Raw genomic sequence first — 24,664 nt, forward strand, 5'->3', positions numbered from 1 at the left:
TTTTCAGTGACCTAACTTGTAACTTTTTCATTATTAAAGTCACTACTTAGTCCTTTCTGAGGTATGACTAATTTTAGATTTTGGCAATGTTTTACTGTGCTTTCATTTTTCATGACTGGTGAACTCTACTTTTATGGGAGTTGACCAAAATAATGTTCTTTAACTTGACTAGCTGCTCAACCCAATGCTGCACTTAGTATGTGAAATGATTAATGTTAGAATTTCACAGCAGAATTCCATTAGCAAGTTGTGTTAAGAGCTTTCTGGAGTATAATTGGCATACTCATTGAGATCTGAATTCATAGTTAAGTAATAAGTTATTGTGCCAGATGATCTGTATCAAAGCTTAGTTAGTGTGACAGCATGTTGTGGAAGAACTTGGGATAGATAGCTAGGCTGCAGAATGTCCCATAACAAACATGATGTTTTGCTATTTGGTTATTGACCTGTCTCCTTGTTAAAGTTTTATTCCTGCTGGACAGTGAGGCTCTAAATTGGGCATCACTGTTGTTACATAAAGTTTAATTGAGGATATTTGTTCCACTATTTGAAGAGATTATTGACATCATCTTTTCAGTGTGCAAGATTCCCAGTATTGTTAACACAAAAATATACTTTGGTCAAAAGACTACCTCTTAAAAGAAAAGAATTATCCATCCTTTTCCTTATAGAGGAAGGACATGTTTGGTATCACTGAAGTTGTCAGCCTTTCTTAATTTCAGTCACTTTGATTTCAGTGAGCAGTGATAGCATGATTTAATTAATTGATGCCCTACCCAGGGTACAAATGAAGAACGTTGTTATTATTATTGTTGTTGTTACTATTATTATTATTAACTATTATTTATAACAATTCTTTTATATAATTCAGAGGATAGTATTACAATAACATTGTGAATTGTATTGTATTTTTCTCCTTCTGGTGAATAAATATGCAAGAATGCTAGGGATCCTAGACTGCTCACTTGTAGTTCTCTCAGTATTTTGATTGTTTACTGAGTATTTCCTGCAAGATTATGCAGTTTTCTTTTCTTAAATGATTGGATAACTGAGATTAATTTTTAGGTAAAAGCCAGTTGTCCAAGATAATCTTTATATGACTTGATATTAATAGGTCAAGATGATAGCAGAAGATGCATGTATATTAATTCAAGTGTTACATTTGCATCTAGCAGAAGTTTGATGTTTAGATGGCCTCTTCAATAGCTTGCAAGATGGGAGAGTTATTATGGTGATTGGGTTTTAGCAAAGCAGCTGAAATCTTTTGTCTTAGACTTCATCATAATTGCTCACATCTTTTCACACAATTAATTACATGAAGCTAAATGTATCTGTCTCAGAAGGAAGATATGGCACCTGTAGGATTCAAATATGCAGTTGAATGATATAATTTGGGATGATGGTTCCCCTGATTTTAGGGTGAATATAACAGGTCCTACCTCTGTGCTCAATTATTCAAGGGTTTTAGAAGAGGTTTGAGGGGCTTGGAGGAGATACATCACATCTTCAGAGACAGAAGTTGTTGTCATTATTACATGAAGTATCCAGGCCCAGACATGCGATTTTGAATTAATTTACATAGCAGTTGAGCTTGTACCATAGGTCTGTAACTTCTAGCCTATGAGTTCCAAAGTTTATGGCATTACCTCCCATTTTGTCTTTGCTTTTTCTGAGGCTTTTCACTAACAAGTTTGTAGCACAAGACTAAGAGCCAACTACATAGATCCACTTTGAAAGATGTGGTTGTACCTCTCTAGCCCTGATGCTTGCAGGGAATTTCATGTTGTCAAATCAATTTTACCATATATTAGCAGAAAACACGTTGAGATTTCACAATCTCCTCAGTAGCTCTGTGGCATTGCTACTTTTGTTAAGCAGATTCTAAAAACTAAACCATATATGACAGGGATTTTTGCTGAATACTCTTGTCAAATGAGAACAGTCCATTTTACATGTTAGAGATAATCAAGTGATCTGTTTCTAATAATATTAGTCGACAAAGAGAATATTCATCCAATGCTATTAATAGTTTTGCATTTGGCTACGTCTAAAAATAAATCTGTTTTGTTTCAAAACCTTTTACAGTAAAGACATTTAAGCCATACAGTCATATGTTATACAGTGACTCACAGGGTATCCTTGCTCCCCTGGTGCAAAGTCAAAAACAGTTTATGTCCCTAACTGGTAACTGAACAGAGACGCCCTCCAAGGTGTCTTCAACAACCTTTTGAAAGAAGATCTCTACCGTGCTGTCAGAGGTGCAGGGAGACTAGTATGAGATGACTAATGTATTCCCTGCCTGGGTGGAATCCTGATAAGTTTATTACATTTCCAGCTAAAGAGCTACATTTCCACTGAGTGATTCAGAGATACCCCAAACTATGAAAATGAGCCTTAAGCGATCTAAATTGACTTAGCTGTCATGCAGGTTAGAAAAACCCATATCTCTGTCTTGATATAAATCAAACACAGAATAGGATGATCTTACCAAAGCAGACCAAAGGAAGGGAACAAAAGTACAAGGACATAATCGAATCCCTTTGCCTCAGTCAAGTCAGAAGGAGATGGAGCCTCCTTATCCAACAGCAGTGGAGCTTGGGCTCTAATGGAAAGGAAATAATGTGTCTAATTATCTTCTAATGCTGATTGTAGTGCATCTGCATGAAGTGAGTGAGTGTCATCACCCAGCATGGCATTTATGCACGTTCAGGCACCATTAGTTAGTTATACATTCATTAGCATCCGGACATGGGGAGAGAGAAAGGATGGAAATGTTGAAATGTAGCAAATCAATAAAATAGTGCTGAAATACTTGTTTCAAAAACTAGATGCCCCTTTTCAGATGCTCGCCATTGTTCAGAAAACTCACGATTTCATGTCATTGTAATAGGTTTTAATATGTTCCTCAATAAATAGATAGCATAGAATTCACATCAGAATTCTGCATACATAAGAATTACTAGATAAAAAGCAGCAAATGCTACCAGACAGTCTAAACAAGTTTCACAGAAACCTGTATAAAAAATAAATATTCCTACTTTCATTGTCACAAATTTGGCTGCTGTGAGTTGAGCTGAAGAAACCTTCACTGAATGCTGTCCTTGTAGGCAGGATGTTGTAATAGAAAACATCAGTAGGTTGCAGACCAGTTGTTTCATGAGCCTTACAAAAGAACTGAGCCTCATAAAAGAACCAAAGAATATCCTATTTTATATGGCTAGATTTGAAAACAGTTAGAGGACTTAATTAAAATTTTAACCAACAGAATTTGTAGCTCGAAACATGTACAGAATAGAAAACTCTCTTACTTTCTGATTCCTTCTTGTTCAAGTGATGTTTAGAGTCTGACTGGGTTCCTTAGCATGTGCCCCAGTGGAAATAACAGTGAAGATGTACATGAAATCCTGCATGAGTCCAGCTATCACTGAAAAGATTTGATGCTACTGATACAAGCTGATACCAACTGTCAGCCATGAAGGTGGCTGAAAGTTATGCCTGTAGCTAAGCACCTGGTTGAGCTGACTGACAGAAAGATTGGATTGCAGTGACAGTCATGATAAGGCACCCAGTTCTGATCATCTGGGTCCCAAGTGTAGTAATTTTGGCTCCATATATAAAGAAATTGTGGCATAGTCTGTATTTATCTTCGTGTACTTGGTTGGTTGTGATTAAAATTGAAAGGTATTTTCCAAACCAGGAACATGCTTCCCCCTGAAAATGACAGCAGACTATAACTGAATTCCACTCACATCATAGCTGAAAGGGTGGAACTTGCTTGGGCTCTCTGACAGGGTCTGCAGCACGCTGGGTGTTCCCCACAGTGCTGCTGGTTTCAAAGGTCCACGATTTCCATTCAGATGCTCAAAGGCTTTCCTTAGTGTCTGAAAAGTCTAGGCAGACCTGCCAGTGCTGTGTCAACCCTCTTCTCACCTGCTTCACCAGATCACGGTCATTGTAGAATTTTGTACTGCTTGTTTTCTCTAGGCCATTAAAAACCAAACATCACCAGCAGAGTGCCAAACTCCTCAGTGGCACTGGTGCCTCCTTTGGGATCAGGGGCTGGGTAGTCTGTTTCCCATGGCTTTTCCCATTGATATTAAACAGAGATGGTGTGGGAAAAGTCTTACCTCAGAAGAATTTTATCATCCTAAGAATTACTGATATCGTTTCATATAAATTGAGACAAGCCCTCCGTGGAATTTCCTGGGGTTTTGATGGGAAATTTGTTTGACTATACTACATGTTTCTGGTATTTATGCATATGTTCATCTTTACATCTCATTTACCACAAGGCTTCTTCTCTTAGACAAACACAGTCTTGCTGCCACCTCAGAAGCCGTTCCCCTGGCGCCTACACCATGCTGACACCATTAATCCCACCATCTTCCTTAATGCATGTCCAGCTACCTTAGAAAACCTCTCCTCACCTTATCTATGATTTCACTTCTAATCAAAATATGATCTTCTGCACTGTTATAGAGTGAGCTTTCCATGCCTGCATTTAAACATTCAGACAACTGTTATGCCTTGTCATAGGCTGCTCCTCATGCTTGAGGGCCACCCCACAGAGTCACAATGCAATCTCCATTATTAATACTTCTTAAGATGGTTTTATCAACCATTTTTTTTTCAATGGCCTACCTCACTGTTGTTCTTCAAAGCTCTTCATAAAACTCTTCATTTCAATATCCATAAAATGAAAGGCCTTATTAACAGGGGAGCTGCCAATTTATTGAGGCTATGGCCTGTCATGCTGACTGATGTTTTCTGATCATTCCTGGAATTTGCCTATCTGTGTCTTTACATAGCTCATAGTTTCTCTGAGGTAATATGATCTTATAGTTCTGTGTTTGTATCAAGTATATTCTTCCAATAAACTACAGCTAAAATATTTTCATCAAATTCCTGTTTACGAATATTTTTTTAATCCTCTCTTCTCTTTGCAGAGATATCAGCAAGAATCAGATATCTGACATTGCGCCTGATGCATTCAAAGGCTTGAAATCTCTCATTTCATTGTAAGTAGAAAATAGAACTGAATGGGCATTTGGGGAGAGCTTGCATGTAAGAGAAATAAAAATGATAATGTGCTGTCTGGGACAACTTATGTTTCTGTGTGCAATTGCCAGCTTGTGTGAAGCATCTGATCTTTTGTAAATGAAAAATTGGTCATGAAGGTTAGAAGAAGGAACTGTTTACACATCTCTAGTAAGTTCTTTTATAGATGAACCCCAAGGTTACTGACTTGTTCATTTCTTTAAATCAGTGCACTAGTTGATCTACTGTACCTGCAAGCTAATCCATGCCCCCCAACTCATCATGGCTCACAAAAACCTCATCATAGCTCAGACACTGTTTGGTGGTGCTAATCAGGGAGGAGTTAAGAGGAAATACTTCCATACTGAATTTTTCTTCTCTATTAAAGAACTGAGATTGCACTCACTTGTGAGTTTTTTGGTTTATTTGGTTTTGGGGTGTTTTTTTTTCAAACTAGGAAGGAAGAACCTAAGCTCTTAAGAAAATGTTTATTTTTCTCAGCTATAATTACTACTTTATTAAGCTGGAAGGGGACTAAAATATGACTTCATACAGAAGATAAAAGGAAGGTAGTATCTCTTGACAACCATTCATTTCTCTTTATAGAACACAGAAACTGTTTTAGCACCAAGTTGAATTAAAATGTAGCCATATTTCAATCTAGCTACCCGCAGCACTGTTAACACAGTGGAGCTTTTAATGGGTAAAAGGAGCAATACAAGGTCAGAAGCTGCATATGGAGAATGAACTGGAATAGAGTGTTAGAAAGATCCCCAGGTTGAGAGAAGAGGGTAAGCTGAACTGGAATGATATTTGCCTGCATTAATTTTAAAGACAGTTTTAAAACATTTAGCTCATTAATATTCATATAACACAGTTTGATTTTTAAGAGTGTACTTTATTTCTAAAAGCTGACATAAATTTATTCTCTGAATACCGGATAATTCTAACAACCTATATAACTTGTTGACTAGTACTAATATTAGAAGGTTATTCAGTACTAAACTTATATGTTGCAGTAGACTTCTGAGCCAGAATGCAGAAGGATGGGCCTTTTTTTGTGCCCTGAATCCAGCTGGGAGAATGCCAGAAATACATATTAAGTGTTGCTAGCCTTTGTTGAATAGTTAGAGTGGTGTTATTCAACATGCTGTGGAAATGGTCAAATCCCTCAATGCTGTCTGGAAACGATTCAGTAGGAGAATGACATTTACTGAACACTACAGTTTTGGCTTAGTATGAAACTACTGCTGATGCTGCAATGCTACAGCTTTCTGGTCTTGGCAAACCTCCTGGCTATGAGCAAGCTGGACAGGCAAGACATTTCTACTTGGGTTGACTTCCCAACTCAGAATTTATTCGACTTTAGCTATTAGCTACTTCAGATGCCCCCAAGTGGCCTCAGGAGTGGGACAGAACACATCAGAGTGGACAGAGAGGAAAAGAGAATATAAACTGGGCAGGAATTTATAGTGTTTCGACTTGCACACAGAAGCAAGTGAAATGCCTGTGTATTCCTTGCCCAGTCATCCAAAATGATATTTTAAGTAAATGATGTTTAAATATGTTTATATCCAAGTGGGTAAAATAGTGCTTAAGTTAATGGTAGGAGGTTACAAGGGGGAAGAGAGAGGGCGGAGAGATGAGATGCAGCACAGAAAGGGCTATAGTAAGGGAACTGCCTCTGAGCAGTCTTTCCTTTGTTCAGCATTTGTCTCTGCCTCAGTTTCCTTCTACTGCAGCCACACAAAGCTGTTGTAACGCACAGTCTGTTTCTCCTTTCTTTGGCAGACTGGTGTCTAGGACAGTATTGACTCCAGCCTTGAAATTGTCAGCCTCCTCCTCTAAGTTCAGTTGTCCATTGTGCTTGCCATTGGCTTTTACTTTCTTTTGAAAGGTTTTATTCTTGCTGTTCATTGCAGGTAGGTCTTACAAATCTTTTCCCTATGGCTGATAGGCAAGAGTTAGTTTCCTGATATTTCATGACCTGTCACCTAGACCTCTGGCAGGTTCTTCCCTGTTGGTCACTTCTGTAGTTGTTTCAGTTTCTGAGCCCTAGATATCTTTATGGAACAAGATTATCTGCTGTGCTGCAGAATCTGGGTTTCTCTGAAGAAACCTCCCCCAGGCTTCTACTTCTGAGAAGTAGAGGATCTTCTTTCATCTGATCTCTGCTGGAGCCACCAGTACAGTTCTGTCAACTGCAGAAAGACAAGTAAGTGCAAGAGAAGAAACTTCCTTTGAAGTTTGCCAAGCCTCCCAATGAAACTGCCAAAGGGGAGAGAACAAGGAGGTAGAAATGAAGTAAAACAGTTTGCTTACTAGTGTTTTCCCTTTTAGGCGGCTCAGTCTTTTTGGTGCCTGAGGCCCCAAAAACTTTAGTCAGCTGTGTACCCTGAAGGAATACTGCTCTGCACACAATGCTTCAGCTCATCTGAGAGTAACTTTTATTTTTCATATATGTAACTCAAATGTGATCAGTGGCATACATTTTAATGAGACACCATCGAGGTTTAATCTGTGCACAGAGCAGCTGGACTTTTCAGCTGGCTAAGTTAAACAAGAATAAAGGAGGGGAAAATATTAATGCACAAATGAAAGTAAGCAACTTTGTTTCCATTAAAAATGGAGCTCTGCTGCACTGCCTAAAATCCTTGCTTTTTTTTCCTCTGCATTATTCCCATTTTCTGCTCCTCCCTTTACTCCTTGCTTCCATGCAATTGCAGTGCTCTCTATGGGTCTAAGAGAGTGAAAGTGCTTATCTGGAAGACAGCCAACATTGTTAGTCTAGCTGGCTAATGGAAGCCTATATATAGTGGGTTGCTACACTACTTTCTTCTGAAGTTAACTTAGGTTAGTGTTTCCAGGCAGAACTGTTTCTCAGAGTACTCTGCCTATTGTACCTATGTAGAGATGGAAAAAAAATGGTGTATTATAGTTTTCAAAACACAGGAATGTTTATTACAGAAGCAGTTTCCCCTAAAATGTATAAAACTTAAATCTTTTAAAAGAGCTGAATGATCCATATGCTAGCAGGTTATAGGTTTTTATTTTAAATCTATATGTTTTCTCTAACAAGAAATCCACCTATGGGAGTCAAACAGGTCACAAAGTCTTAATACTTTAAATAAGCCATTTCTACCTTAGGTTTTCTCTGCATTTAACAAGAGAAAGGCAAGCTTGTTCTTGTAAGGACTCAAGACTTCTCCATTCCCCACACACAGGAAGAAAAAAATTGTTTTCTCCATGCCCATTTTTCAGTGGGATTTTGTCCCTTTTCATATAATGACTCTGTGGAACAAGGAATTCCTACTCTGTTTTTCTTAGAAATATTTGGGTATGTACATAATTTTTTTTCTTCTTCACAGAGTTTTCTGGCTTTTCCTTTTCCCCTTGTTGTGTCACATGCAGGTGGCACTGTGAATCACTGGTCACCTCTGGGTCTGTATGTTCTGTGGATTTAATTCTGTTACAGTGTCTGAAGTTCCCTTTCAAAATTTAGGCACTAGGGCTTGGATCCTTAGCATATTTTGGTATGAACCAAACTTCAAACCTGTTTATGGACAAAACTGAAGATACAGTAAGATCCACCCTCTGGTTTTGAGAGAATAGAGCTGTGGAGAGATTGCTATAAAGCCATTGTGGAGAATGGAGGGTGTTGTGAATCAAGGCCTGAGAAAAAGGATCTTTAGTCTTAAAGATGCTACTCTGAGTTCTGGGAGGAAGAAGTTATGTTGCGTAATTTCAGTGACAGCTGTTGGACAAATAAACTGATTGCCTCTACCAAAGTCTCCCCTCTTGAAAAAGTGGAAGTATTTCTCTGTCTCAAAGAGATGATATAAGGGTGTATACATTGAAGGCTGTGAGATGTAGTGATACTGCAGTACTTGGGACCATATGAAATATCCAAGATGAGAAACAAATAATTAGAAGATTTGACTCTCAAAAAATAGTAGGCAGCACAGATATAAGTGAGCCATGATAAGATAGCCATGGCTTTTGTGTTGGAAGGATTAGACTTGCCATCCAGTACTTCTTTCCATATAAACACGAGAGCAAGTAGTATCCTTGCATTGAGAAGTGTGGCAAAATTGGTTGCTGCAAAAGAATGTGTTATCTTAATTTTAAGCAAAAGTTTGAGAAATGCTCTATTTGTAGTACACTGTGTTTGTGTTACATACTTAGAGTTGCACTTAGCTGGAGTTGGAGTGGTTAATAACTCAGCGCAGAACATGGGGGCTAAGTTATGAATAGTTTCATGTTTCAAGATTGCTGCATGCACTTTCTGAAGTAAATTAATTTTTCATTTAATCAACTCAAAATCTGTCTAATATCAGTGAGAGGATTGTATCAGCATTTGGTTATTGTTAAAAGTATCGAAGATAAATGTTATTCTTGGGGTCAGTAAACTTCCCACAAATGTAGGTTTGGAAGGCCATATCCAGACTGTCTGGGGACATTTTATGAGATATGACAAAATAGTCTAAGCCTTCAGTGTGTTAAACTGAATGAATAAATTTTAGACCACTGCAGACAGAGAATTCCTTTGCTTTTGTTCATATACTGAATTAAGCTAGTGAACAATTTAAAAGCTTAGATCAGCCTGGGCACAAAGACAAGAGACAGCTTAGATTTTGACATAGCAGTCCCATTTAGACCATCATCTCCTGGGTGATGATGTATGTGGTGTCATTCATGGTGATTTGAAATCTGCAATAAAACACTGTCTATTGCAATAACTGCCAAACTTATTTTAAGGTAACAAATTGCTTTGGATAGTTCTACTGTGATTTATTTAGCCTAACTTGTTCTGAAGAAATATGAAATAGTGCAGGGAAAAAAAATTACATGTCTAAGTGTCTTTCAGATATTAGAAATTTATTGCTGTTTTTACCCCTATCAATTCCCCCTCTTTTGAAAACTTGAATTCTTATTGAGCCTGTGCCATTGTATGCAGCTTGGGAAATATAATTCTTCCTAGCAAGAATTGTTTTCACAGTCTGAAGGCAAGTTAAAAGCATTCTGAGGACTGAAAAAGACATTGCATAAAGTCAAAATTTGACACTTCAGTAAGAATGTTTCAGCCAAGCCAAAATAAAGGAACTCTTAGCTGGAAACCATATGGTCTAGAGTAGGGGATTCTGTGCTAGGCTTTCATACCCCCAAAAAGTTCTGTGTCACCTTCCAGGGAAAAATCTCTATATTCTGGGATCTGACTTAACAAAGCAGCTAAATTGCAACTACATTTGCAAGTAAGGTAGGCTGATGAACTGTAAAATAAAGGCAACACAGCAATTATTGTTTCACACCCTTAGAAGGTGGTATGCTAAACTTCAGTGTATATGAAAGGCCATGTGTTAGTAAAGTCTTTGCAAATTCCTTAATTTTAAAATTGTTCAAGAGGTCAGAATGTCTAGAGACTATGAAGAATCAGTGAGACTTTTATATTTCAAGACCCTGCCGCTGAAGCCATACAGGCCACCACAGGGGTGGAATGTATTGGGTTTGTGTGGCAAGGTTTTGGTAGCAGAGGGGGTTACAGGGGTGGCTTCTGTGAGAAGCTGCTGGAAGCTTCCCCTGTGTCCAACAGAGCCCATACCAGCCGGCTCTAAGATGGACCCACCACCAGCCAAGGCCGAGCCAATTGGCGACAGTGGTAGCGCCTCTGTGATAACATATTTAAGAAGGAAAAAAAGTTGCAGGGCACACAGAAACGGCAGCTGAAGAGAGGAGTGAGAACATGTAAGAGAAACAACCCTGCAGACACCAAGGTCAGTGCAGAAGGAGGGGGAGGAGATGCTCCAGGCGCCGGAGCGAAGATTCCCCTGCAGCCTGTGGTGAAGACCCTGGTGAGGCAGGCTGTCCCCCTGCAGTCCAGGGAGGTCCACGGTGGAGCAGATATCCACCTGCAGCCCGGGGAGGACCCCACGCCGGAGCAGGTGGGTTCCCGAAGGAGGCTGTGACCCCGTGGGAAGCCCACGCTGGAGCAGGCTCCTGGCAGGACCTGTGGCCCTGTGGAGACAGGAGCTCACGCTGGAGCAGGTTTTCTGGCAAGACTTGTGACCCCACAGGGGACCCACACTGGAGCAGTCTGTGCCTGAAGGACTGCACGCCATGGAAGGGATCCGTGCTGGAGCAGTTCGTAAAGAACTGCAGCCCGTGGGAAGGACCCACGTTGGAGAAGTTCATGGAGGACTGTCTCCCGTGGGAGGGACCCCACACTGGAGCAGGGGAATAGTGTGAGGAGTCCTGCCCCTGAAGAGGATGAAGTGGCAGAGATAACATGTGATGAACTGACTGTAAATCCCATTCCCTGTCCCCCTGTGCCACTGCGGGTGGTAGGTAGAGAATCTGGGAGAGAAGTTGTGCCTGGGAAGAAGGGAGGAGTGGAGGGAAGGTGTTTTGAGATTTGGTTTTATTTCTCATTACCCTACTCTGGTTGATTGGTAATAAATTGAGTTAATTTTTCCCCAAGTCAAGTCTGTTTTGCCTGTGACAGTAATTAGTGAGTAATCTTTCTTGTCCTTATCTTGACTCACAAGCTCTTTATTATATTTTCTCTCCCCTGTCCAGCTGAGGAGGGAGGAGTGATAGAGCAGCTTTGGTGGGCACCTGACATCCAGCCAGGGTCAACCCACCACAGTTTGTTACATGCTTATTTACATTCTCACCCAAGATAACATGCTTGTTGCTATGTGTGCTTCCAATGCTTTCTTTGTCTAGTATGTCCCAAGCATTTAGATGAATCTATTCAGGGACTATTTTCACTGTTTAATCTTTATTTTTAACTACTTAGAACATCAGTTGGATTAATCTGCAAAACTTGAAGTTTAGTAGTAACAATAATTGTTTAACTGGAAATTTAATATTTAATTGTGTCTTGGAATAGATACATTTGGGGGTGAATATTAAAATGTGATGCCAGAATCAGGCTGAAGAAACATAACATCTCATTATGACTTTTATATATTTGTATAATTTCTTATTGCAGATCCATAATAACTCTTCAGCTGAATAGGGTGCTGCTTCCAGGGATCTCCTCCAATGCTTGCAGTGCAGCCAGGGGTCTGTGCTTTATGTGTGCTGTCCTTCCCATTGTTTGGAAGGTTGATGGCAGCCTGAAAACTGCTGCAAGTTGTGAGCCAATCTGCCAGGTACTTTTGAAGAACTGTAGCTTGTGGTTTGTGGCCATGCTGAAAGCATTTAGCTGTGAACTGGCAAGCTGATGGCTCTACGTGCCTCTAAGAATATAGCCCTCAGATGGTTCAGCTGCACCTGTGCCGTAACAGCAACTTGCTGATGTTAGAAAGCCACCTGCAAAAAATTTGAGAAAAATTTGCTTGAGTTAAAAATACAGTGAATGATTCTTCACACTGGTCATTCTGGTATTAGATACACCTGCCTTGTGGAAAAGACAAGAATAAAATTCATGCACTGGCAAGTCTGATGTGTTTGCACGCCTTTGTGACTGTTTTCTCCATCTTTGGTTTCCATCTTTGTAAAAGAGACTCCCATGTGTAGTGAGAAGAGAAAGAAAGGAACAGTAAGAAAACAGATACTTACTTGTCTCTCAGTCAGTTTTGACTTAGTCTTTAGTTGCCACTTTTAAGATTAGCATTGTGAATATAGAATTAAGCTATAGCTCACTTTTCTCTTTCTCCCCAAATGTACATCATGTTTAGGGTGATATCTTCTCCACCTGACAGTAAATGGTATTCGTCAGACCTGTGGCTAACTTGGTCTCCCAGCAGAGTTGAGAAGCAAATGAACAATCAGGAGCACACGATAAAAATTTTAATAATTTTTTTGTGTTCTAATAAATGTCATTCTGATTCACTTATTCACTGTCTATTGGCAGGAATTACTGAACTGATTTTATTTTTATTACATATTAACTTTGTTAGTGTATTTTTAACAAAAAATATTTGGGGTTTAAATTCCAGATGCTAGGTGATAAAAGGAGGGTTGTATTCCTGTGCCAAGCTTGCACAGGAGCCAGGACACCTGCATGTCCTGCAACATATGTGAGGGATGCAAGTGAACATACATTTTTAGAACTCATAATGCCATAGGCAAATCTCCTAAAATTTATCTCTGTTTGTAAAATCATGGGAGATTTAAATTAAGTTCTTGAATTGTCTTGGCTGAGTTTCCTGTTATATGGCCTTTTGAAGGTTTTTTGTTGATGTTTGGGGTTTTTGTTTTGTTTCATTTTTTTCCCAAAGCCGCTATTCTGTAAACATTGTGGTGCGTGCTAGTGAGATGGGCAGAACAAGAGGACGTAGAGGAAAGTGGCAGCAATAATGGAGTGTATGTAACCTGGCCAGTCTTTTCTGCAGGCTGACTCATTCATAGTACTATTAGGAGTGCAGCAGTTGATACATTCAGAACAAAAGCATCTTGGATCAAGAACCTGAACAATATTCATATTTGTTGGTATGAGTATGCTTTCCTGTCTTAAACAGAAAAAAATGAGAACTCTGAGGAAAGCAAAAGTTTCTGTGGTTTTTATTAGAGTAAATGGAAATAAGGAAGTCAAGAAATGAGATGCAATACCTTACATATCTCCTCTTCCCTCCTCTTTGCTTCTTTCTGTAGGACCATTTGACTTCAGCTCTGGCATGGCATACAGACAATGGCATTAGCTAATTTGGCTCTGTAGTGCTGAACATGAATATGAATTAGAGACAAGTGCCTGAGCTCTCATACTGACTTTTGTTTAGCTGTTAATTTGTTCAAATGTTAATGTGCCACATGCACATAAGCCCAATTAGGTTTGAAAATGCTTATTTTCTTTTCATGGCTTCTAAAAATTGAAGTTTTGTTTTATTTTATAAGTTATTTTAATCTTTTTTATTTGTCTCAAGATAATAAAGAGGATGTATAAACACATCCAAGGTTTAAAATTCAGTGGAACACTGCACTATGACCTTCTGACTCTTAAATTAAAAGTAAATGAAAAATTACTATAATAAAAATCTTATTTGATATTTGCATTTAGTAGTACCATACCTAACAACGGCACTGGGTGCGAGTGTTGAGATTTCTTTAAGGTTTTACCTTACATAAGTGTTTTTACCTCTACAGCCAGAATAACCCTTAGTCTGGAGTGGGGATTTTTTTTACTTCTTTCTATGGGCATTTTGTAAAGCTTAGCTTCTGAACTCTTTCTTATATACTGTAGTATTATGCATTATTGATCAGCTTTGATGATCCTGCTACTTCACAAAACTAAGGAAGATGTTCATCTAACATCACAGGGCTTATAATCTAAACTTTGTATAGAGATGATGCACTTGCTAAAGAAATGTTGTTCAGAAAGAGTGGAAACTGAAACGGAAATATACTGGATTCTGTGGGCATTAACTTAATATTTTAAACTTTTCTAAATATTTTATTTGCAGAGGGTTTGCTTTTGCTTCCTGATACAGGTGCTTAGATCAGTTACTTTATTCAGAAAGAAGTCTGAGAATCAGCGATTTGGATGTTGGTTTAGAGCCCAGTGAAATTCAGTGACTTGAATATTATCTCATGTTTTGCAACTGCTATCTAGAAGGACCTGCTAGACATTTTAAAGTTCAGCCATCATTTTTCTGTCTAGTTTAGGGTAGAGTATAAAAAACTACGTACATTACATGAAATTTTGTTGAAGTAGGAAATTGTGTGTGTCTTCTGAAGCTGAAATTAGGAAACAATTAGAAAAAATTACTGGTACTAGCATTCATGATGCACAAAAAACACTAACTGTAACAGCACATTAAAAGCCAGCCTCCTGACTCTGCAGTAGATAAAGAGAAATTATGTTACGTTTGTTTAGAGAAAATATGATGCTAGATAATCATTAGTTTCTTGGGTAGCAGTTCAGTTCCTGCTAAACTACAAAAGTAACGAAAAATGAAGTTTCAAGTTTAGATTTTCATATCTAAGTGATGTTATTTTATTTAGATACATTTTATTTAGGCTCAGAAATGAGCTGATCTGGGAACTCTCCCACAGAGGTGATATACTTCCAATGACTGATGAAGAGTAAACTGAAGTGGCGATACTCTAGGAAGGCCAGAGGGTATTGTAAATGGTCCGTCATGCTAAGTGTTTGTTTTTCAGTATGTTCAACTCACCATACTATTTTAAATGTTGAAAGACAGAGTAAGCCAGAATTTCAGCCAGCATCCAAGCCTCACATTGCTATTTGATTCATTGCTAGCATATTATTCCACATTAAAAAGTTAGGGAATTAACCAGTTTAGTGACACATAAGGAACAAAGTTTTGGCATGCTTCTATGTAGACCACAGAAATTACATAAACACTGTTTTTCACAATTTGAAGTCTATTAAAATGTTTAGGTAAGACGTAGAATTTGCAGAGGGAGCCTAATCTTCTACTCTTTTACCAGGACCCATATAAGCTCCTAACTCACTTTCTGGTTTTGACAGATTTTATCAGCTTGCAGAAATGACATGAGCAAATACTTTAGTGGTGATTGAAATTCAGGTGTTCCTGTCATGTATGATTTTGCTCTGATCCCTAGGTAATGCATCTTAGCATAATGGCGGGTTTGTCTGTTTTTCCCTTTAGTTAAATTTCTGAGGATAATATAATAATTTTTCCATTAAAAAAGGAAATATTTTTAATATTAAAACTGAATCATGGATATCAGGTTGTATATATTTATGGCTGAATAAATATATCGTGACTTTCATTTACGTTATTAAATCTTTACTGATTTTTATAACTAAACTATACCTAAAATTATTTTTTAGTTTCTGAAATATATGTCTATTTCCGGTTCAGGCTAAATTTCTTTATATTAGCTAGTTGAAATGGTAACAGCAGCTGGTGAAGCCATAATATTTTATCCAATGATGCCTGTGTCACATTTCATGCCAATTATTATATCTTAAGAGATTCAGTTATATGAAATTTTATCTACAACCAGCTTGTGCTCCCTAGCTTTTAAATTCAGTATCACTGAGCACAATTCTATGTTTTTGCATCACACTATGTGCCTTTCAATGGTTAAAATATTTCTAAAAAGGGTGGGAAAAAAATCCCTCAACAGAATGAAAAATATTTCAGATACAGCTTTTGGATCATGTCCAGATTCTACATTAAAAATGCTTTCCAACACCAGACGAAGCCTGAATCATAACGACTCATTTAATACCATGTGCTCTGTGAAAAGAAAATGAGATCAGTAGTTAAATGAAATGCCCACAGATCCTGGGCATGGTGCACAAGATCAATAAAGATGATAATACAGAGATGTGGGAGGACACTAAACTGGTCTGTTACTTAAGATTTATTTTGTCTTCCTGAATCTTTCAGAGTGCTCTATGGAAACAAGATCACAGAGATTCCCCAGGGCCTTTTTGATGATCTTGTGTCTCTGCAGCTGCTGTGAGTATGATCCCTTCCTCTATTTTACAGACTAGCTAGATTTACTGTTTTTTCAGCTTCTGACATTAATATGATCACCTTTTCCACTGAAAACTCACTGGATGTGCTAGTCTGTTGTTTCTGTCAGGCATGAGGGAGGCAAGGGCTGAAAAAAAAAAAAAAAAAAAGGAAGGTGCCAACAGTTTTATAGCACCATGTGTATAATGGATAATAGACACAGAGGATTTAAGTGTGGGGAGGAAATGAGGGACTCAGTGAAGTCCAGGAAAGGAAATTTGGTCACCGGCTGATGTGCGGGTGGGGATGCCATCTGATTGTTTTTACACATTTAGCATTTGTGGTTGAATAGCTAGATCCTTGAGGGCTACTGTGTTGCAAGTACCTGCACATGCAAGCAAAATGGCATTATGAATGATCTTATTGTTGCGAGCCATGCTCAGTTCCGTATTTTTATTATGCCAAATGTGGCTTAGTTGCAAGAGAAATGTTTTCAGAATATATTGTGTATTGAGTATTTTATGCCATGTGTGATTTAACATACAGTCATGATCAGGAGTAAGATACATATCATACCCTCTTCAGTATTTATTAATATAGCATAAAAAATTTCCTAAGCCAAATGTAAAATTGCAAATTTCACTCACTCTTGTCTCCATAATCACATTGAGAACCAGTAACTCCTTCAAAGAGAAGGAAATCAGCTACTGTTTCAGCCAGTCAGTAGAGGGAGCGGACATGAAGTGAGTTTAATGTGTATTCCTAACGTTCTGATTACCATCATGGATGATGCACTCAGAAAGTAAAGGTGATATATGACAAATTAATCAGTTCTGGTTTATATCACACACAACCCTCTACCCCAAACAATAAATTATTTAAAATATGAAATAAAACATAGCTTTTAGACATATTATTTTAAGCTTTTCTGACTGTCTTGACATAACCAGAAATGAATATCCAAAAGTTCATTATTACCATTGAATGTGTCACTTTACGATTGCAGTCTTTATAAAAACAAGCATAGATTCAGATTAGAAATCCATGAGCAAAGCCAAAGAACTAAAATATGAAAGAGTTGAAATTGCTCTATATGTTAAGTGAAGGACTACTCAGACGTGTAATTTATCCCCAAGATCTTAATTGCAAACATGGACCACCCTATTCTAGAGAAGGACAAGCAAGAGCACATGTGGTTTGGTTATGACAATTCTTGAGCTGCGATGGTGGGAAGTTGTTCATCTCCTCCTGCACACAGCTGATTATATTGTCTTCACCTTTTGTACATACCTCTCTCTTGTACCATACCTCACAAGTTTGTTAGTACTTCCATGTCTTCATGGCCAGCTTGTGCAGTAAGAGAAGACTGTGTATTTAGGGGGGACATAGTTTGCCATGTGTGAGAACAATAAGCATGAAAGTGCTTAGAAGCTGGGACTCAGTACATGTTGATATAACTGGCATGTTAGTCATTGTCAGACTCAGGTTGTGTTCAGTACAATGAAGACGCTGCAAGCAAAAGGAGAGCTAAAACGTAACTTGTCACTTTGACTTCTGAGAAAGAAACTATATTAAAAAAATCTGAGCTTTATCATAGTCCTTCCTCCCCAAATGTTTTATGGTTACAAGTCCAAAGTGATACGCAGTTGCTCTAACCCAGGACACTTTACAGATAGGATCTTTCCCAGTAGGAAAAAAAAACCAAACCAAAACACTCAACACATGGCTCACAGTGTCCTATAAAAATGTATGTCTAGAACTTTTGCATAAAGCATTAAGCAGGTTTCAATACCTTTATACTGTAGTCCTTGTGTGCATGTAGTGTGGGCTTTCAGCGAATTACATATTTAAGCCTGGATACAGTAATTTTCCAGTCTGAATTAGCTCAAGTGATGCCTTTTTGTTAAGGGCACAAAATCTATACACCAGAGAACCATTAAAAGGTATTTTACTTCAACCATTTAAACATTCTCAAGCTGAGAAGATGTAAGTAGTTTGCCCTGTTATGGGATTCCCAGAGTATTGTGGCTGTGGACCTTTCAGGGTCTTCTTGAATGTAAAGTAGCTTTTGGCAAGGAGAACATTGAATGATCATGCTTTAAATGCAAACAAACATCTGCACACTTTTCTGATCGTGGCTTTGAAGCAGCTATTATGGGATTGCTTGCTTGCAGTATTTTAATGGATACCAAAAAAATAAATGGCATTCGTTGGTTTTAGGCCTGCTGTTGAATAGTTGGAAGAGTGCCCTATGATTAGATCTAATATAGTGTTCAGTGGGCTCTAGATTGGATTTCTTCCTATTAGTCTGGAGACACACTGATAAGAACGCTCTGATTAAGGTATTCTGGTAGCCAGTGTAATTTCCTAAGCTTGAGCTGGAGCATTTTTGAAAATACACTGGCATTATGGTAAAGCAGGACACAGTCAGGAAAAAAGGAGTCACTGTGGGTCCTGTATAAAATTGTTGAGATTGTATTTAGAAGGAAAAAATAATCACTGTGAAATTGCAGAGCAGATAATATTGTTATTTACTGTTTTGGATAAAACTCAACAGAGTTTATCAGAAATGTCATTATCCTTCTGTTTAAATATACTGTCACTATATAGGCCCAATTTATTCCACTTTTATTTTGGCAGAATTGTTTTGTATAAGTGTCTTACATCTGCAGACAGTACCACTGATGTCAGAAACACTGTAGCTGGGTAAAGTAATGCTCAGGTCAGGCATGACAGCATCTTAAACTGCCCCATTTGACTTTGGTCTATAGGAAATTAAGAATTCAGAACAAGTTTTAGACCACCTGGCTAGCATTAGAATTCTGTATTTCTGTCATATAAGACAGAGGTGGTTAAGCCAATATTATATTATATTTGGCAAGAAAATAATAAGTCATGGTTAGATAATAAGGTTTTTTTGTTGGGGTGGGGTGTGGTGTTGGTTTTGTTTGGGTCTTTTTTAACCCTATTGGTTTAATTTAAAACGTTGCTTCTGAAGTCTTCATTATAATTAGCTATCTTAAGTAGTCAACATTCCCCACATAAATAATCACAATTGGATTTCTGTTAAATTGCTGATTTCACAAATCTTATGTCTTCCTAAATATGCAACTGTAACCAACACAGCAGCAAACATTATGACAGAAGTCCAACTACACATCTGTTCCGTGGAACAGAAGCTTTTCTTGGACCGTGTTATTTTCCTTATCCTGTTTGAAGTTGCCAGGAGAGACAATGCTAGAAAGCTACTGTAGCTACTGTACCCTATCCTCATACATTCTTCTCTTCAGCAGTCTGGATCAAGTGTCTCTGAGAATTTTAGGTCAATTTGGATTTTAGAGACCTATACTGTTTTCCAGAATGGGATAACTGGAATCAGATTTTTTTAAAAAAAATTTTTTTTTTCTTTTTACAGTAAACTGAAACTTTCATTTCATTGGGACAACAATCCATCCAAGCTGTGAAATAGTGTTTGATTAATTATCGTTGTTTGTGCATCTTGCATTTGAATATCAAAAGAATAGAAAGGGTTTCAGTTCAAGGTGAAAGTTTTCAAGTAATCATTCGCTGTGGCCAGTTTGAACTGCTGTCCAGGAGGCCCTAGACTAACCTTGGTCTGCCAGTCACTGCATGGGGAGTGCCACATAACACTGCGCAGTTCTCTCTTTTTCAGCAGCCCTGTGACAGATAAACCTGATGGTTGCTCTGCTTGCTCCCAAATGAGCAAATGTGCAGAGCCAGTCTGCAGTGAAACAGTGAGTCAAGTGGCTCAAGACAGTGAGCTGTGGATAATGGGCACCAAGTTTGTTAACCAGTATCTTTCATATCTAAGTAATACACTTTCCTTTCTGCAACCTTATTAAAACAAACATTCTGGGAGCCTTTTTATTACAGTTATACAGTGTGTGCTTTACAGTGCTCTGTTTCCTGGAACAAGAACGTATCATAAAATCTCTACTGTTTAAAAAGATTGTATAGCAAAATAATACAGGGGGATGAAATATTTTTCAAATTTCTGGCAAGTATCAGTTTTCAATAAATCCTTTTCCTTGAGGAAATTTGCTTTGCATAGTTACTAATCATACAAGTGCTTATGTGTGTTGATCCTAAATCTTATGGTTGAGATCCCCATGGCTTGCTGGGCAAGAAAGAATCCCTATAGCAGACTCCGTTTTGATGTTGCTAGAAGTAGATATACTCCTGGGGTACATATATATTGAAATCAGAGGTTTGTCATAGTCCTCTTTCATAAAATGAAGCCAAAAGCTTACAGTCTTTTCCTCCTTCTCCTAATGTCTGATCATTAGGGAAAATTCAACACTGTAGTTGGAAAAGACCAGTAATCATATTGGTGCCTGGAGTTTGACATATTGACAAATAAAGTAACATCAGAAGTGGTGAAAAATTAGACTTCCAGATCCAATCATCTAACTTAGCTTAAAATTGGAACTAGATCTAATATTTACAATTTCAGCTGACCTTTAATTAAAATAGACTTGTATGAAGTGACAAGTCCTGTGTGTACTTTCAGAAACTGCTATTACCAGTCTTCCCAAAATTCAACCAGTCAAATTTTACTTTGAGTGGTTCTCCTTTTTAACCTGCTTTTTACGCTGTTTGTCCTTGGATGAATAGTTGAGCTACTTGGTACTCCCATAGCTCTTCTGGTGAGGTTGCTTGGAAAACATCTCCATGGCAAATTTGCCAAGTTTGAAGTGCTTGTGTTGATTTGTAATTGTAAATTGAATCCCACTACCTAAGAGCTTAAAATAGTATCTACCAATTATTTATTGTATACTTTTGGAGCTTGTTAGAAGCTCAAAGAAAATCCAGTGAAGCACAAACTCACAGAAAGTATTTAAAAAAAAAGAAATACAAAATTACTCTAAAGAATGTACATCAATTCCAATATTTGTATTGTATACATTACACTGTTATATACATAAGTATCATTAAACAGTGATGCAAACAGTATATAAATGCCAGAATAAAGAAATTAGTTTTCCATTTCCAAGTCTTTATAGCACAGTAGTCTCTCCTCCTCCCCATAGCCATCTTCTGGGCTTTAAGTGATGTACAAAATCTTCTTGTTCTATGGAGTTGTTCATTTTTTTCATGGAGAAGAGACAAGAGGCATTAAAAAAAGAGACCTTCTGACTAGATATAAGGGGAAATATTTTCATGATGACAAGTCAAGCAGTGGAGCAGGCTGCCCAGAAAGTTGTGCATTCTCTGTCCTTGAAGATTTTAAAGACCAGACTGGATAAAACTGTAAGCAACCTGGTCTGACCTTATAGCTCACCCCGTTTGAGGCAATCTAACAGGACAAGAAACCTCTCAAGCTTCCTGCCATTCTGAATTATCCTGTGATCTGATGAAATAATTATTTCTCAGATAAAGCAAATACCTGCATTAAGTATCTAAAATTGGTCATGCTTTGAGTCGGGTTCAGACCAGATGACATGTGGAGGTCCTGTCCAACCTATGTCATTTCTGGGTTCTGTGATTCTCAATTCTTAGCAAAATGACATATGAACTTTTCCCTTGTTTACTCAAAGTATTTCTGGCTACAGCAGAGATACTATGCAACCCTTGTCCTTCTAGTCCAGGACAGAATACTCTCTGCACAGACCTGTTTAATAGCTTTAGAATTGTTTTCAAGCCATTTGCCTCGAGCTTTTTTCCTTCAGATTTCTGCATTTAGGCTGCTATTGTGATAATATTACTAAACTCAATAACTGCTGTTAAAGTGAGGGAGCAGCATCTGCCAGACACAGAAATACAATTACAGTCAAGCATCAATGAAAGACTGCAACAGCATCTGCCTTTCCTGTGTCACTTCTGTAGCCTGTCTGCATGCAGCTTCCCAAAACAACCTGTAGTTTGTACGTCAGTGTGCAATTCATTAGCTCTTCTGACGCCATTGCTCCAAGCTGGACTCACCTAACAGAAACTCTGCTAGTTATTATTACACAAGAAACTAGCTTTCTGATAGCACAGGAAGTTGAGAAAATAGTTTATTCTGTTGTGCATATGAATTATCATGTAGTTATCTAAAATCAGCTGTGACCTTATCTGCAGGCGTAAGTTAGACAATATTGAATTCTGAAATAACAGAATTCCAGATGCTATGACAACACGTGCTTATAATTCTCCAGGTAGTAACACGAATACCACAGGATTGTTTTATGGATGGTGTTCAGCTGGAGTTGCAGTCTTTGGGATCAGAAAAGAAAGGAGACCTTTAAAATCTCTCCAAAACAGGACTGTCAGACTGTGCTCTGTGCTTCCTTCTTCACTTACTATCAGGTCGTGACTTTTTCATTTTAATTTACATTGAATAAATTTGTCATCACCATCATCCAGTTTCCTGAACATGGGGAAATACTTGAAGCTGGTTCAAACAAGCACGATGATGATTTCACACTGGTTATTATCAGTTGAAGCACTGACAGACTCTTCAGTGGTCAGTCATCACATTAGAAAATGTAAATTTTAGTAGACACCTAAATAATTTGACACAGTGAGAGTCAGATTGCTCCCCTACACTCCAGGCCATTTTAAAACATTCTGGAATCTAATATAATTATTTTGCCAATAAGTAAGCAGGGGCACACACAATTCTGTCATTAGACGTTGCTTGTCATTGACTGCTGGGAAGGCAGTATACTTGACTAGATACTTCCATACTGGCACTTCAGCTGTTCTTCTGTGTTAAGCTGTGTTAAAACAAAGATGATGCTTGATTCCCTATAAATTTCAAGAGAAAATGCTGAAAAAAACATGCCAAAAAGTTTTTTGACTTTTTACAACAGGTATTGTATATCCTAAGGAACGCCTTCTGCCAAGAGTCCTTTCTTCACTGCCCTATAGTGCCTTTGAATGTAGGTGAAGCTTTTGGCTATTGATATTCTATAAAAGTCATGTATATTCAATTTGTATTCTGCTGTTACCCATGCAAAACTGTTACCCAGTTCTCCTCTTCCATACAAGTCTCCTATGCATTTTGCATCTGCCTTTTTCTGGTGAGTTCTCATTTTCCCCAGTGGAGTCTGGCATGTGGGATGTGCCAGCCGGTTCATGGGATGCCGAACATTTTCATTCTCATCATGTTGTCGCTGTCAAAACACAAAGCTAGTGAAAAAGAAAGAGAAGTTTTCCAGTGGCTCTGTGTGGCTTTTCTCCCTGACACTTTACTTTTGGCTTATTAATGCACCTAGGATGATTTCTGGTCCATCCTGTAGCAGCAGAAACCAACCTGCAGTCTCCAGCATGTGTTAAGGTTGCTAGGCTGCTGTTTCATTCTCTCAGTTACGTAGATATTTGTTGATAGTTCAATTACTTGATTTCACTGAGCTGAAAATACGAACATTGCTAAGGATAAAAGCCATATAAACATCCCCATTTGCTCTTAAAAAAAACAATTTTTTACAATCATTTGGGGTTTGCAGTTCAAAATGATATTTAAATGTTAATCACTTGAAACTGTGGTTGGGCATATAATTCAATTATGGGACCATCTTAATTATGCAGATGGTGCTTATGAGCATCTGATACAATTACAGTGCCAATTCAGTACACATTCGTTCAAAGGGTTTAGCTGAAACACATTATTTCAATGTGTGTGGACAAATTCACTTTTTCAGGAAATGGGTTCATGGAATTGTAATACTGCTCTGCTCTGCTCATTGCTTTCAATGGCGTGTAAACCACAAGGTCTTTAACCATTCTGCTGTGTTCTGTGGTGGTCCTAGGCTTGCAAGAGTTTTCTTCATGTTTTTAGCATATCCAGAGGGATGAAAATGGAGACTTGAGGTAATAATCCATCATCCCTCTGGGTAGCCGGCGGTTTTATTTCTACTTGAATTTTTAACCTCCTTCTGAACGTTGCACCACATCTGGAGGCCAGGCATAAATCTCATCCAATCAAGCTGATAACAAAATAGGAAAATTAGTGGAATTTACTTTCACCATAAATTGGTGCAAAATAAATACAATGTAATTCTTGCTAAAATAAGACTCAACTTTTAATATTGTCCCTCCTTTTGGTGTGAGTCCAATAAAAGAAACCCTTATATGTTTTACAGCATGGTTCAGTGTTTAAGGAAGATCAGTGTTTCTGCTTCCTAGAATATGTTTTTTTCATCTGCCTTTGTGTTAGTTTAAAAAAAAAAAAAAAAAAAATCTTATAAGCACTCCATGTGAGGCCAGCCTTGTATACCTAATTAATA

General features: G+C 38.0%; 1 protein-coding gene across 5 annotated transcripts in view; it reads left to right on the forward strand.

Annotated features, from left to right (window-relative positions):
* SLIT3 (slit guidance ligand 3) overlaps window positions 1-24,664 on the forward strand; it is a 535,954-nt gene that overhangs the window by 362,188 nt on the left and 149,102 nt on the right. For all 5 annotated transcript variants that reach the window (XM_069773165.1, XM_069773166.1, XM_069773167.1 and 2 more), the window contains 2 exons: window positions 4,947-5,018; window positions 16,365-16,436. In XM_069773165.1, coding sequence (XP_069629266.1) covers window positions 4,947-5,018; window positions 16,365-16,436 — 144 coding nt within the window. The remainder of the gene's footprint in view (window positions 1-4,946; window positions 5,019-16,364; window positions 16,437-24,664) is intronic.

Source organism: Haliaeetus albicilla, chromosome 27, assembly GCF_947461875.1.
Source record: "Haliaeetus albicilla chromosome 27, bHalAlb1.1, whole genome shotgun sequence".
NCBI classification, from domain to species: Eukaryota; Metazoa; Chordata; class Aves; order Accipitriformes; family Accipitridae; genus Haliaeetus; species Haliaeetus albicilla.